The sequence below is a fragment of the Malurus melanocephalus genome, unplaced genomic scaffold (genome assembly GCF_030028575.1).
Source record: "Malurus melanocephalus ecotype Western Australia unplaced genomic scaffold, MMel_1.1 scaffold_520, whole genome shotgun sequence".
In the NCBI taxonomy this organism is placed as follows: Eukaryota; Metazoa; Chordata; class Aves; order Passeriformes; family Maluridae; genus Malurus; species Malurus melanocephalus.
This window is the reverse complement of record NW_026623752.1, coordinates 113,352-127,209: the sequence shown is the minus strand read 5'-3', so window position 1 is coordinate 127,209 and position 13,858 is coordinate 113,352. Positions and strand designations below refer to the sequence as shown.

The 13,858-nt window shown below is 58.7% G+C and overlaps 1 protein-coding gene across 1 annotated transcript; it reads right to left on the bottom strand.

The window, feature by feature from the left end:
- Positions 1-253: 253 nt before the first annotated feature.
- ADAMTS15 (ADAM metallopeptidase with thrombospondin type 1 motif 15) lies at positions 254-13,507 on the bottom strand. The gene is made up of 8 exons (XM_057381663.1): positions 12,359-13,507; positions 8,075-8,207; positions 7,271-7,438; positions 6,587-6,870; positions 5,885-6,062; positions 5,011-5,192; positions 4,272-4,447; positions 254-3,292 (listed from the first exon to the last, which is right to left on the bottom strand). The coding sequence occupies exons 1-8, from the start codon at positions 13,271-13,273 to the stop codon at positions 2,512-2,514; spliced, it is 2,817 nt and encodes a 938-aa protein (XP_057237646.1). The 5' UTR covers positions 13,274-13,507; the 3' UTR covers positions 254-2,511.
- Positions 13,508-13,858: the final 351 nt, after the last annotated feature.

The following is a 13,858-nucleotide window of genomic DNA, read 5'->3' as shown; positions in this document are numbered from 1 at the left end:
GTTCCATTGAACATCCCCGGCTCCMTCGGGGCTCACAGGGACTCATTCACCACTGGGCTCCTTCAGTTTGGATTTCTTTTCACCAATAACAAATCCTGCAGCAGAACCAAGCCAGAAYAAACCTTTTTAGCTTTTAAAGGTGATGGTAAATGAGTTAACACCACAAAGAAGTCAGGATCACAACAAGACAAGAAAGGCCCTTGGAGCCACCAACAAAACAACTTCCACAGGGCTGTGTCCCCTGGGAAGCAGGTGAAACTTTAAATACAGTTTTATTTCAGGTTTGCTACTGACGCACAAACAGCAGAGATCGATGTTCAGTATACATGGTATACACAAAGCAGCCAGTACCATCGGCATCTCYGTCCTTCCACTGCACACCCAGCGAAAGAACCACGCAAAAGGAACCCCTCCCCTCCTCAAGAATGAGGCTGGCACTTTCTTGGTGGCTTGGGAACCAGCTGTGGGATGGCAAGAACACTAAAGGGCAGCTCATCAAGAGCTCTGTCCCCGGAGGGAAGCGCAGCGGGCTCAGATACGCAGGAAAACCCTCGGAAAATGGATGGCACGTTGACGGGAATGGAGACCTGGAAGGGATTTCCTAAGAACATTAACTCCCSTTCCCTGCTGTGCAGAGCAACCACAACATCTGCTCCTGGAGATGAGGAGACCTCAAACATGATGGTGTTGAAAAAGGCATCGCATCAATCCAGGGAGGATGAGCCTACAAATGTCATCACGAGGGGTTTGCAAGCTGGTGGAAAGAGCTCCCAAGGGAACCCTCATGCCACCTGTCCTATTTCTTGTCATTCTTGTCATCAATTTTCTGGCCATTCTCACCTTTCCCACTGCTGGGGACCTTCTGGAGCCACCCAAGGGGGACACAGAGTCTCCACATTGTACCTCCAAGTCTCTACTTGCTCACATGGCAGCTTCTGCCTACCCAAAATCTGTGTCTCAGCCCTAAAATACCCTTCTGCTGATCCTGGGAACTGCCTGGCTTGACCCGGAGCTTTGGYTTGCTCACAGTCACAGCTCATTAATTAAGAGGCACCTTCATYAGTGACAAAGCAAAAAATTCAACAGCGTCTGAAGATTTGAGCAGGAGACCTAAATGATGGGCTCAGTGGGGTTTCGGAGAGGTAAAACCTCTGACCACAGTGGGCATGGTGCTGCAAAACCATCAGAGGTACAGAAAAACCCCAGAGGTACAGAATGACCCCAGAGGTATGGAAAAAACCCCAGAGGGACGGAAAAAACCCCAGAGGGACGGAAAAAAACCCAAATAACTGGAGGGGAAACTGGTTGCAGATGCTTTGCAGCAGCAAAAGGTTCAACATCTCTCTTTCCCTGCATGCCTCCACCCCTCTGAGCCCCTTTTACCCAGGAAAGCCAAAGTCCCAAATCAATCTACCCCTCCCTTGGCTCAAAGGTGACACCAGGGAAGTCACYCCAGCTCTGTTGGAGCTCAGGGTATCTCAGGGAGGCTCAACACAGAGGAAAAATATCCCAACCTGGTTAAAGATTGGAGGCAATGGGATGTCTGGGCATGACATACTGGTCCCATAAGCATYCAGCACCATTTCCAGAGCAGAGTGAAGCATCCGTGACCCCGGGGGGCTGTGTCTGGCCCTGTGCAGCTCCAGCACAGTTGCCTGTTGCTTTTTTTTTGGAATGACAGCTCAAACCTCAGGTCCACAATGATCCCTTTTAGCCCTGAAAAGCTCCAGGTGGAACAGGGTGTAAAGGAGCATCCTTCACACAGCCCCATCCCAAAGCACCATAGGAAACCTCAGGCAGGGGAGATTCCTTGGGAACAACRCCAGCCCTGCTGGGCAAGGTTTGCATCCATCAGGAGGGGAGGAAGGAGGTTAAAAAAATACAGAGTTAAGCACCATAAAATTTACACTGGTCACGTCATAAACACGAGGAGAGAATGAAAATAAAGCCACCGCCTTCCAGCCCGGCCCAGGGATGCTGCTGGGATGACAAAGCCACCCCCAGCAGGCCCTGGAGGCATCGGTCCCAGCGCCTCGTCGCACCGGTGGTCGTTGCATTGGTAAATCCTTTTGGTCCCGTTTAGCATGAGTGTTGGGGGAGTCCAGGGAGAAGGGAGGTAGGGTTGGTCCTGGGAAGGYTGGGGGGAGGCTTCAGCTGTGCAATTTAGGGGCATCTCCCTGCCCGTGCCRCGGATCCGTCACAGGCAGCGATGATCTCCCCGTGTTTCCATCTGTCCCCCCAGTTCCCAGCCTCCACCGGTGGTTTCCGTGTCCKTCAGTGGCTTCGAGGTAGATGTTCATTCCCGCTCTGTCTCCGAGCAACCTGGTTGGTAAAAGCCCTCTCTCCCAGGTGTGTGGGATTGTCCAACACCCAGGTCCCTTTTTTATCGCATTTTTCCTTATTTTTTCCCCCTTTTGCTATGTGCTATGGACATCTCCCCCACTCCCAGCCTCTGGCTGCACCCAGCCATAGGAACACCACGCCCCTCCTTGCAGACACCCCTCGACCCGCTCAGCACGGCCTCAAGGTGCAGAAATCCAGCTCCTGCGGCTTCCTCCGAAAATTGCAACTCTCCCGGGGCAGCAGGCGCCCGCTGGGGACCAAGCACTTCAACACCCGTCTCTTGAACCCGCGCCCGCAGCTCTTGGAGCAGGGAGACCACGGTCCGGCTTCCCAGGCCGGGCAGGGCTCCCCGCACAGCCGGACATCGGCGGGGCGCTGCGCCGCGTCGCACTCGGCGGCCGGCTGGCCGTAGGAGTCACGGCAGGCCACTGACCGCTTCTGCAAGCCATCCCCGCAGCTGACCGAGCACGCCTCCCAGCCGCCCACCGCCCACTTGTAGGACGGGCGTTTGTAGCTCGGTCTCCCGCCGTCCAAGCGGTTGGACAGGCTGAGCACGCTGTTGTTGATGTCCGGGGGGGTTTTGCCTTCCTTCTTGTAGGAGGCTTTGTCGTCCTTGCTCTCCTTGGGGAGGTAGAAGGAGTAGCGCACGCGAGGTGGGGTCATCTTCCCCACCGAGAGCACCTCGAGGGTCAGGGGYTCCTGGATGGGTTTGAAAGCCTGCAGGCTCTCCACGGCCGTGCCAGTGCCGCTATAGCGCAGGACGCTGCCCTTCACCATCAGATCCCTCTCGACGGCCGACACGATGAAGTGACCATTGAGCAGGTACTTGCCCTGTGCGTTCTTGAGCGCCAGGTAGTTGTCGTCGCTSACCAGCCCCTTGTAGCCGCGCTGACGGATGTCGATGTTGGAGGCGCCCGCGGGGATCACCACCACGAAGTTGTAGCCGTGCCTGAAAGAGAAGAGCGGGCAGGGCAGGGTGTCACAGTCACAGCTCATTAATTAAGAGGCACCTTCATCAGTGACAAAGCAAAAAATTCAATGGTGCCTGAAGATTTGAGCAGGAGACCTAAATGATCGGGTCAGTGGAGTTTGGGAGAGGTAAAACARCCTCTGACCMCAGTGGGCATGATGCTGCAAAACYATCAGAGGTACAGAAAAATCCCAGAGGTACAGAATGACCCCAGAGGTACGGAMAAACCCCCGAATAACTGGAGGGGAAACTGGTTGCAGATGCTTTGCAGCAAGAGGTTCAACATCTCTCTCACGAGGACACCGTGCTGCTGCATTGTTTCAGCCCTGAGAGCCTCCCACCCCTACATTTGTCCTCTTCCTGTGGAGATCGTTTTGAATCTCCTCCCCATATTTTATCCCTATATTTTTGAGTTTTGTCCCTAAAAACATTTGGTGCACTCTGCCCAAGCTGTCTTCAGCTCTCCAGCTCAGCCAGGGATGGATTTGGACCAAAATGGGGATTTTTGAGAGTGATTCCTTGGCCTCAGGGGATGAACCTCATGCCCATTGTTCTATCAGACCATCCTGACCTTCATTTCCCTGCAGGTGAAGTCACACCAGTGTCCCCTGAAGGGAAAAGCATCTAGGCTGATGGCACCCAGCTACAGGAAGATGCTGCAGCTCCTCTGACTCGACAGCACTTCATCAGCAGAAGTCAACAGAACATTAAAAGTGTCCTGCTCCTTCTTCAGAGCCAGCCCAGTTCTCTGTGCAGGGCTGTGCTCCTGCAGCTTCTTCTGAAAATTGCATCTCTCCCGGGGCAGCAGGCACCCAGKCAGCACCAAGCACAGATTTTGCCAGCAGATTTTGCCCAGGATGGATTTATCCCATCACCATCTCCACGTCCTTCCTGCATCCTCCACACCAGAAAGCAGAGCTGGGAGAAGGGGAAGCACACAGGGTCACCAAACACTCACATGGGTTTGGTGAACAAGCCYGAGACCTTCTTGCAGCTCTTGTTGTCCCCTCCGCAGACGCTGCACTTGTCAAACTTCTTCTTTGATCCCAGTTTGCCGTCACAGCCCGCCTTGATGCATTTGCCCTGCACGCAGACCGAGGTGGAGTCCGGCGAGCACGGGGTGCCGTCCACAACCTGAACCAGGTGAGCAAGACAAGCTGCTGCATTTCCCTCTCAGCCCCCAAGACGTGTCCACCCAACCCCAATCCACCCCACGGGTCCCGAGGAGATGGCAGCAAGCACCATGTCACCCTCTGCTCACATTCTGCTTCACAGGTGGGATTTTTGGGGTCCCTGGGAAGAGGTGGATGGGGCCAYAGCCCTTCTCTGCTCCCACCTACAGGATTTCCTGCCCTTTCCTTTGCAGGGAAAAAGCTGCACAGGGGACACCAGTAACATCACCCCGATCAGTCCCATGTCTGGATGCCCACCCTGTCCTGCCCATTGCTTCCCCAGTTCCACAACCTTCATCCTCTTTTCCAGGAGCACAGGAACATGCCAGAGGCACCTTAACATGAGGTAAAAATGAGATCTTCCAGAGGAAGCCCTGAGCTGATTCACACCAGACTGGTGGACTCCCCTCCTTCACCACCTCACCTAACACCATCCACCCACCAAASCAGGAAAATCTCTTCCTTCCCAGGCTCACTGGAGCCATCCCACAGCCCAGGCACTGCCATTGGGGGCCTCTCACCAACCTTGGGTGCCAGCACGTAGAAGTAGCCGGTGCCGTTAGCCCGGCAGATGAGCTTGCACTTATCCCGGGGCGAGACACCGGAGTATTTGGGGACCCAGGAGACAGAGGCCGTCAGGCGGTTCGTGCTGTGACTGTAACCATTGAACGCCTCRCACTGCTCCTCACGGAAGCTCTTCCCTGGCACTGGAAATAACAAGGATGTGAGGTTGGGCTGCAGCCTGGACCCCCAGCTCTTGTTTTATGGGGTTGTTAGAGCTGAAACTGAGCAGGAGTTGTGAGAGCCGAAGCTCATCTCCAGCCGTTAATGGGGTTGTTGAAGCTGAAGCCAAGCTCCAGCCCTTTACGGGGTTGTAAGAGCCGAAGTCCAGCTCCAGCCCTGAATGGGATTGTTGAACCCATAGTCGAACTCCAGCCCTTAATGGGGCTGTGAGAGCTGGAGATGAGCTACTGCCCTTAATGGGGCTGTGAGAGCCAAAGCCGAGCTCCAGCCCTGAATGGGGTGGTGAGGGTTGAAGTCGAGCTCCAGCCTTTAACAGGGCTGTGAGAGCTGAAGCCAAGCTCCAGCTCTTAATAGGGTTGTTGAAGCTGAAGCCAGGCTCCAGCCCTGAATGGGGTTGTTGGAGCTGAGGCTGAGCTCCAGCCTTTAATGGGGCTGTGAAAGTTGAAGCCGAGATCCTGTCCTTAATGGGGCTGTTGAAGCCAAAGCCAAGCTCCAGCCCTGAATGGGGCTATGGAAGCCAAAGCCGAGCTCCAGCCCTTAAGAGGGTTGTGAGATTTGAAGTTGAGCTCCAGCCCTGAATGGGGTTATGGGAACCAAAGCCAAGTTCCAGCCCTTAAAGAGGCTGTGAGAGCTGCAGCCCAGCTCCAGCCCTTACCTGCAGCAGCGCAGGGCTCCAGGTTGCAGGAGCGGTACTTGACGCGGATGCCCTCGCAGTAGGAGCCCCCGTTGGCCGGGACGGGGTCACTGCACTCCCTTCTGGCCAGCTGCACCCCACCACCACACGTCCTTGAGCACGGCCCGTACGGCGCCCAYTTGGCCCAGCCACCGTCCACCTGCAGGGATGGAAAGGGTGAGGGGCTGCAAAGCACGCACTCGGACCATCCCTTCACAAACAAAACCTCCAAACACCCCCAAACCTTCCTTGGGAGGGCAGGTRATGACCTTTTCTCTGTGGTGACCARGGACAGGACCCGAGGGAGTGGTCTGATGTTGTGTCAGGGGAGGGTTTGGTTGGATATCAGAGAAARGTTCTTCCCCCAGAGGGTKGTCAGGCACTGGACAGGCTCCCCAGGGCAGYGGYCAYAGCCCWAKCCTGASAGAGCTCCAGAACCATTTGGACAATGCTCTCAGGCACAGGGTGTGACCCTTGGRATGGTCCCRAGCAGGACCCAACRATCCTTGTGGGTCCCTTCCAACACAGCAAATTCTGTGGAACTGTCCCAGGGCTGGCTGGAGYGGAGCAGCATTCTCCCTCCTTGAGAAACACCCAAGGGACCCTCCTGTGCCTCACCAGTGGTTCTCCACCCTCAGCAGTGACCCCGTGGGCTGTTTTGGGGCTGGTGGCACAGCTACTCACCCTGTACTTGCTGACGTTGTGCCTCTCCACACAGGCACCCTTGAGGCAGAAGCGTCCATCGCCGCAGGCGGTGCCGTCGGCCCAGGGGAAGTGCCGTGTCTGGCACACGATCTGCCCGCGCGCCTTGCCCGTGCACCACAGCTTGGCACAGTACTGCATGTAGGGGCACGGCTTGGAGCCCACCCCGAAGGCCAGCTCGCACTGCTGGTTCAGGCTGTAGCTGCTCCCCGGCAGGTCCTCGGGCAGCGGGATGGGCTTGGCGGGCTGGTCCAGCAAACAGTCCCCTGCAGGAGCGGGGAGAGGGTGTTTGGGGGTGCTGGGGTTGTGTGGAGCAGAGTGGGGAGGGGAGGCACTGCTGCAGGGAGATGAGTGAGGGATTGGGCCAAAACTACCAAGGGGCTGCCCCAGGGATGCCCTTGGCTGTGTCCCAGACAGAGGTGATTCCAACTCCTGGTGATGCCATGGAGCTCTGCCAGCAGCCTGAGTGCACATGTCACTGCTGGGGATGCCCAGAGAGTCTGGATGGTACAGAAATGCTGCCAAACTCCCATTTCCTTTTAAATCTGTTTATGGAGCCGGGAGAGGAAGTGCTCTACAGCCAACCCTCTTATCCCAGTAACCACCTGTGAGGATAGACTCTGTTCCTATGGGAAGGGACACAGGTAGTGACACAGGAGGGCTCACCATGGCCGCTGTCCAGGAAGTCGGTGATGATGGCAGCGCTGCAGGCTGACCAGGGGTTGGCACGGTCGATCTGGATCAGGGTGGGGGACATCATGTGGTTGGTCTTGAGCCGGCCAAARACCTCCTCGCAGGCCTTCACGTTGTCGTGGGGCATGTTGAACACGTGGCCTGGGGGTGGGACRGGGGAGGCAGTGAGTAACCCATCAGGGCACAATGAGCAGGGCCAGCTGGGTCAGTCACAGTTCCCATCCCTTTGTAATGTTCCCATCCCATCCCATTCCCATCCCTTTTCTCCCCTGAAAGAAGCTCCCAGCTCCTTCCAGAGCAGACTGAGACATGGAGTGGGGCAGACCCTTGCAAGGATGGCAGCTGAGGACAACCCAGAAGGGTCAGCAAACATTCCAGCTCTGTCCTGGATGCTTCATGCACATGGAAAGCACACAGAAAAGGAAGGATCAGGGAAATTGTGAAGAGGACGTGACAGGTGACAGGTGAAGGTGACTTCAGCTCCTGCCCCATCTCTCCTCCACTCAGAGGGAGGTGTGCCCTGTGCCCTCTGTCTGTTATTTCAGGGCTCCTGAATCGTGGGAGCCCAATGAGAGCCACCATGAGAGCAAAGCTCTTTGCTTCCCCCACAGCCCTTTCCCCCCCAGCTCAGCGGGACTCTTGCACCCACAATGGAATTTCCCTCTCACCAGACACGTCCTGTTGTCTCATCTCCCAGGGGCTGAAACCAGAGCTGTTTTGGACCTTGCCAGCCCCTGGAATTCCTCTGGAGAGGAAGAGCAGAGKGGGGAGCCTTACCCAGCTCGTGGGCGGTGGTGAACGCCGAGGGCAGCCCATCGTCCTCGATAACAGAGCAGCTGCGTTTGGGATCGCACATGGTGCCCACGTCTGCCATGCCCAGCGTGTCACAGGTGGTGGCMCCACACAGGTCCTGCCGGTCACAGAGAGAAGGGGTTAGTCCTGGGGACAGCACAGAGGTCGGGATTCCCCTTTCCCACCCCATGTCCAGACCCCCATGGGGAGCTACTGATGGGAAGAGCAAAGGGATGGGAACCACACAGGATACCGAGGCAGGAAACCGCAATCCCACCCCAGACCAGGCTACAATGGTATGTTTGCATTGAACCTTGGCACCAGGGATATGTGCAGCCCTGCCCTGCCCTCAGCAACAACTTTTCCTACCCAAACAGCTCCTGCAGCCAGGGTGGAGCTGGTTTTGTCACCGAGGAACCAGTCTGGTTCCCTTGTCCTTAAGTGTGAGCTCAAGGACCTGACCCAGGTGGGTGGATGGGGGCACATCTGGCCGTGGACTCAGGGCTGAAGCACTTCTCGATCTCATTCCTCAACTTCTTCCAAGGAACAAGAAAGCCCTGGACCAGGTCCAGAGGTTTCCATGGCTGAACAATGTGCTCCTTTTCTAAGACACTCTGCAGCCATCCTTCAAGGAGCAACCAAACCCAGCTGATCAAAAAAGGAAGAGCCACCCCCAAACTGAGGACAGACAGATCCTAAATGGATGCTGCMAGGAGAGGGGTTGGGAAGGGTCTGGTTGTAGGCAGATCTGCCCTTCTCCAGGTGCTGGTGCTAAAATCAAAAGTCCATTTCAGACACATCGGTGCTGCAGCCTGGCAGGAACCTTTTCCCAGGTGTTTCCTGCCCCTGCTGGGGTTAGTTTTGGTTTGGGAGGGCTGGAGCATCATCCCCTCCCTCAGTACTGCTCCAGAGCTGCCAGGGAGGCCGTGCAGTGGGCAGGGAGCTGTTTTCCACATGAAAAGAAAAGTAAGGGACTCGCTGGGCGCTCCCATGCTATAAATAAGCGTGATTCATCTCAGCGCTCGCCCAGCCAAAGCGCCTGGGTTGCTCAAAATCCTGCAGGAGCTGCTCTGCCAATATTTCCAGCAAGATTTCCAAGCCGAAGGCATTCCTGCGCAGGCAGGTTCAGCCGTGGGTAAATAGCAGTGCTGATGACTTCAGAGAGCCCCAGCCRGGGCTGAGATGGCTTTAACAGGAGACCTGGGGCTACGGAGCGYGGAGGCACCGGCAGCAGCGCGATCTCCAGAGAGGTGAAGTGAAGAAACGTCTGGGTCTGCGTCGGTGGTGGAAAACCCCGGCACACGGCTGGGTTGGGCGATTTGCTGCGTGATGATTTTACCCAGCTGGGACCCTGCTGCATCCCTGACCCCACCACACCTCAGAGCCAGCAGGGAAGAGAGGTGGCCACCCCACAGCCCCAGTGGCAGTGTCACTGCTGGCGGGCACAGGTTGGTGAATGGTCGGTGAATGGTCAGTGAATGGTGAACCCAGTCCCAAAATGCCACCAAGAGCCAGCACCGCCCCATGCTGAGCTCACCCAGGGGTGCAGCTTGCCCAGGACCCCCTGGCCGTGCCCTCAGCAGTGCTGGGGGTTTGGGGGTGAGGATGGAGCATGGAGAGGAACAGCACAGAGCCACAGCTCGCTGCTCCCTGCTCGCTGCTCTGTGAACAGCCCTTCCCTCGCCGGCRCAGCGAGCTCCTGGCTCCCAGCCCAACACCTGCACTGACACACTGACCCACTTCTCGCTCTGAGCTTCGTTGGGATGCACGGCTGGCGCCTCTTCCAGGGCTTTTCCTTCACTCCCCACCGCAGCCTCCTCAGGGCAGCCTGGGCACACCAGGCAGCACCTCTGGGCATTAATGAGWGGTCCTGATCCCCCACCCAAACACCTCCTTCAGCCCTGCCAGCTGTCGAGCCTGCTCAGGAGGGGAGCAGAGAGACATGGAAGAGGTTTTAGGGTGGGAAAGCACCGTGCAGAGAGCCAGCTCTGTCTTTGCTCAGTGTCACCGGTGTCCCCCGCTGCCAGCACAGGTACAGGGAGGATGTTTGGTCCCCCGAGGGGCTGCAGGCAACCAGCTCAGGGCATCAGCACCCTCCTGCCAGCCTGGCCTTCCTCTATGGGGCCTTCCAAGGCTTTCCATCATCCCTTGTGAACTTCTCAAGATGTTCCACGGGTCAGTCAGGGGGATCCCTGTGGCTCGTGCATCCATTCACCTGCTCAGAGARCAGCTCATGAGAACTCTCCCTTCCACAGAGGCTTCCTGTGTGCATCCAAAGCGACTCTAGAAGGCTGAGGCTTGAAGCTACGGTTTCCAAATTCCTCCCCAGCATCAGCCACGTGCTAGGCTGCAGCCAGATGTTCCTTCGTGCATCATCTCTTCGGTTTCACAGCGAAGCAAAGACGTGCAGCAAACGTTTGCTGATGAGGTCCGGGATGGGTGGGAAGAACTGATGAGCCCCTGTGGTGTGCGAGGATATTTCCAGGAGGCAGGAGGGCAGCTGAAGGTTGGGTGCTCTGCTGGACCTTCCAAGCAGCAGCTCAGGTAGGAGGGAGCATTTGCACCCAGCGGTGACCAGGACTGAGCTTCCCAAAGGCAAATCCATCGTTCAGCATGACTGATGGGAGGGAGCAAATCCAAGCAGGAAAAGAGAGCCCCATTCGCCAGCAGCTCATTGACACAACTGAAAACTGCCTATCAACCAGCCCGGAGGTGAAATTTAAGTCGGGGGCTTATGTAACAGCTTTTTGGCAGGAAGATAAGCTTCGGGRTGTCAGGGGACCACAGATGGATGCACTCAAGGAAGGCAGATGTCTCCCTGACCGTGTGCCTTTGCATGGACCTTGCTCTGGGATTTCAGGAATGAATGGCTTAGCAATGTGTGAGAAATGCAGCCCAGCCGTGATCCACATCTCTCGAATGSCTGGGACCGACTCTGTCCCACGTGCAGCTGCAGGGACTCCCTGGGTTTCCAGCAGAGATGGAGCTGGCCCGTCCCTGCAGAGGTGTCAGCAGAGTCCTCCTCCTCGAGCAGCCCCGTGCAGGCAGGAGCTGCTCCAATCCTGGCTGTGCTCCCACAGGATTTACAGCTGGCCCAGGGCGAGGGGACAACAAGACAGGACAAGATCTCATGTCCTGCACAGCATCGTTCCTGCTCCAGGCCACTGTCAGACCTCGCTGAGCCCAGGCTGGGGACAGCTGAACTGAGCTGGACTCTATATCCTTCCCACCCATAAGTGCTTRGCCTGGAAAAATGTTTTGGGAATGGTCCCACTGCCGTCGAGGGGAGTTCCTGATTGTCCCRAATCCAAAAACATCTGGGCAGGGATAGGGGAAGGAGAAAATGCAACGATAAGCAGCCAAAGGCTGCTGCAGCCAGGGYAAGACGTGACCATCCCCTCGAAGCTGGGCTCATCCCCCTCCCATCCCATCAGTGGTTTTGGGATGCAGGCACTGACCTGATGCTGAGACAGGACTATAGGGAAGGAGGAACAACTCGGGGAGGCTCTGGGAGCTTTGGTGTCACCGGTATTATGGGGGAGGGAAGATGCAGAGCTCATCCCACACCCCACATCCCTGTGGAGCCATGCCTAAGGCAGCTCCCAGCCCCTCTCCCACCGCGGGGATGCGGCCAGCTACAAACGGCAGCGGTGGCAGTGGCTCTCCCCTCTCCCCCACTCGAGGGCTGCAGCGCTGGTTCAAACTCTGGTTCTTCCCTTCCAGCCCTGAGCCGGTCCGTGCAGCGCAGCCAGGGCGCGGAGGAGAGCTCCAGGCTCTCAGGAGGACCCCGCGCTGAGTCAGAGGAAGCGGGAGAGGTTTTTTCTTGGCAGGTGGCACTGTGAGCTCTTCCCAGCTGGGGAGGGGGCAGTGGGACCGCGCTCCTCCTCTTCTGGGCTCACACCGCTCATTTCAGGGTATGTCAGAGCCGCGGGGCAGTTGCTGCCAAGGCTCTGCACGGAGGCAGGGGACAGAGTGACAGGTTTGTGCCTGTGCAGTCACCTGCCTTCGGACACCTCCTGGCCTCATTCACCCCACGGCAGGGATTTTTCCAGGCTGCTGGCCAAACCCTGCCCAGGGGACAGCACGGGCTGGCTCAACTCGGCTTGCTCCCCCACTCCAGCATCTGAGAGGGGAGGGTCCCTTGGAAAAGGGATCAGCCACAAGCACAACCTCCCCCATCAGGCTAACAGGTGGCAGAACGCCTCAGCCCAGCGCGGGGCTCCCTGAAATGGGGGGGACGGCTCCTCGGGGCCACCCCKCTGCACCCACCTGCTTGGTGAAGAGGATGGCGGTGTCCCAGTACTCGGGGTGCTTGTCGCTGACCTTGTTCCACTTCTTCTGCCAGGCGCAGAAGTTGCGGAGGGTGAGGGCGGCGTTGCTGGTGACCTTGGGCCCCTTGTCATCCTGCCCGATGAGGAGGAACTTGACCACGGAGATCTGGATGGGGTTACGGATGCTCGGGTGTTTGTAGAGGCGGGCGGCCGTGGCCATCAGGGTCAGCAGGTAGTGCTGGAGGTCATCCCCGTGGAAYTTCACCATCGACTCGTCGGCCACCACCAAGGTCTCCACGTAACGCGGGACCGAGGCGAAGCGCTTGGCCCGGCCGCCTTTGCCCCCCGCACGCCCCCGGTACTTGTCGAGCGCCTGCAGCACGCCGGGGGTGAGCCCGGAGCCCACGGCGCAGCGAGATGCTCCGGCCCCGACGGGACGGGCGGGGCTGCGGCGCTGCAGGCGATGGAGCCCCCCGGCCGCGCCCCCCGCCAGCGGGCTGATCAGGTACTCGGCCCCCCGGTAGCCGAAAGCCCCCCGGAGCCCCCCGCACAGGCTGAGGGCGGCGAAGGACTCGCGGTCGGCGTTGACATCCCCCGAATAGAAGCAGTGGCGGAGCGCGGGCAGCGGGCGGGCGGCCGCCCCCAGGTAGTGGGCGGCGAAGGCGGGCGCGATGAACCGGGCGTCGGGGGAGAGGTGGAGGTAGAAATCCTCCCCGAAAGCCGAGAGCTGGATCACCACCGCCTGCCCGCCCCGGGGCGGCTCGGCCGGGCCCCCCCTGAAATAAGCCGGCCCGTTGATGTCGGGGTCCAGGCGCAGGGGAGTGACCAGCGCGGTGTCGGGGTCCGGGGGTCCCCCCGAGGTCAGGCGCAGCCCCGGGGCGCCCAGCAGCAGCAGCGGCAGCAGCGGCAGCATCGTCTCCCCGGGCTCAGGCCGGCGGCATCGGGGTTCGGGGGAGGCGCGGGGGGGAGAAAGCAGGACCCGGCCCCCCCCTTCCTCCCTCCCTCCTCCTCCTCCTCCTCCTCCCGGAGCCGCGGAGGCTGCAGGCAGCGGAGCGGCCCCGCCGGTACCTGCTTTGCGGGGCGCACCGCGCTCTTATAGTGCGGGAGCGGGGTGAGCGGGGCGCGGCTTGGCCCCGCCGCAGCCACTCCGGGGCGGAGGAGCCGAGCGGGGCCGGAGAGAACCGCGCTCCGCCCGGGGCTGCCACCGCCTCCCGGGGCGGAGCGGGGTGGGGGGCGGCACCGCGGGGAGGACGGAGCGGTGGGGTGGGATAGGATAGGATAGGGTGAGATGGGGTGCAATAGGGTGGGGTGGAACGGGATGGGGGTTTGAGATGGGGAGGTGTAGGGGGTGGGATGAGATGGGGTGAGATGGATGGGATTGAGGAGTGGGATGGGGTTGTGTGGGATGGAATGGGATGCAGGGGGTTGGAACAGGATGGAAAAAGGGTGGGATGGGATGAGATGGAACGAGGTGGGATGGGGGGCCTGGGATGAGATA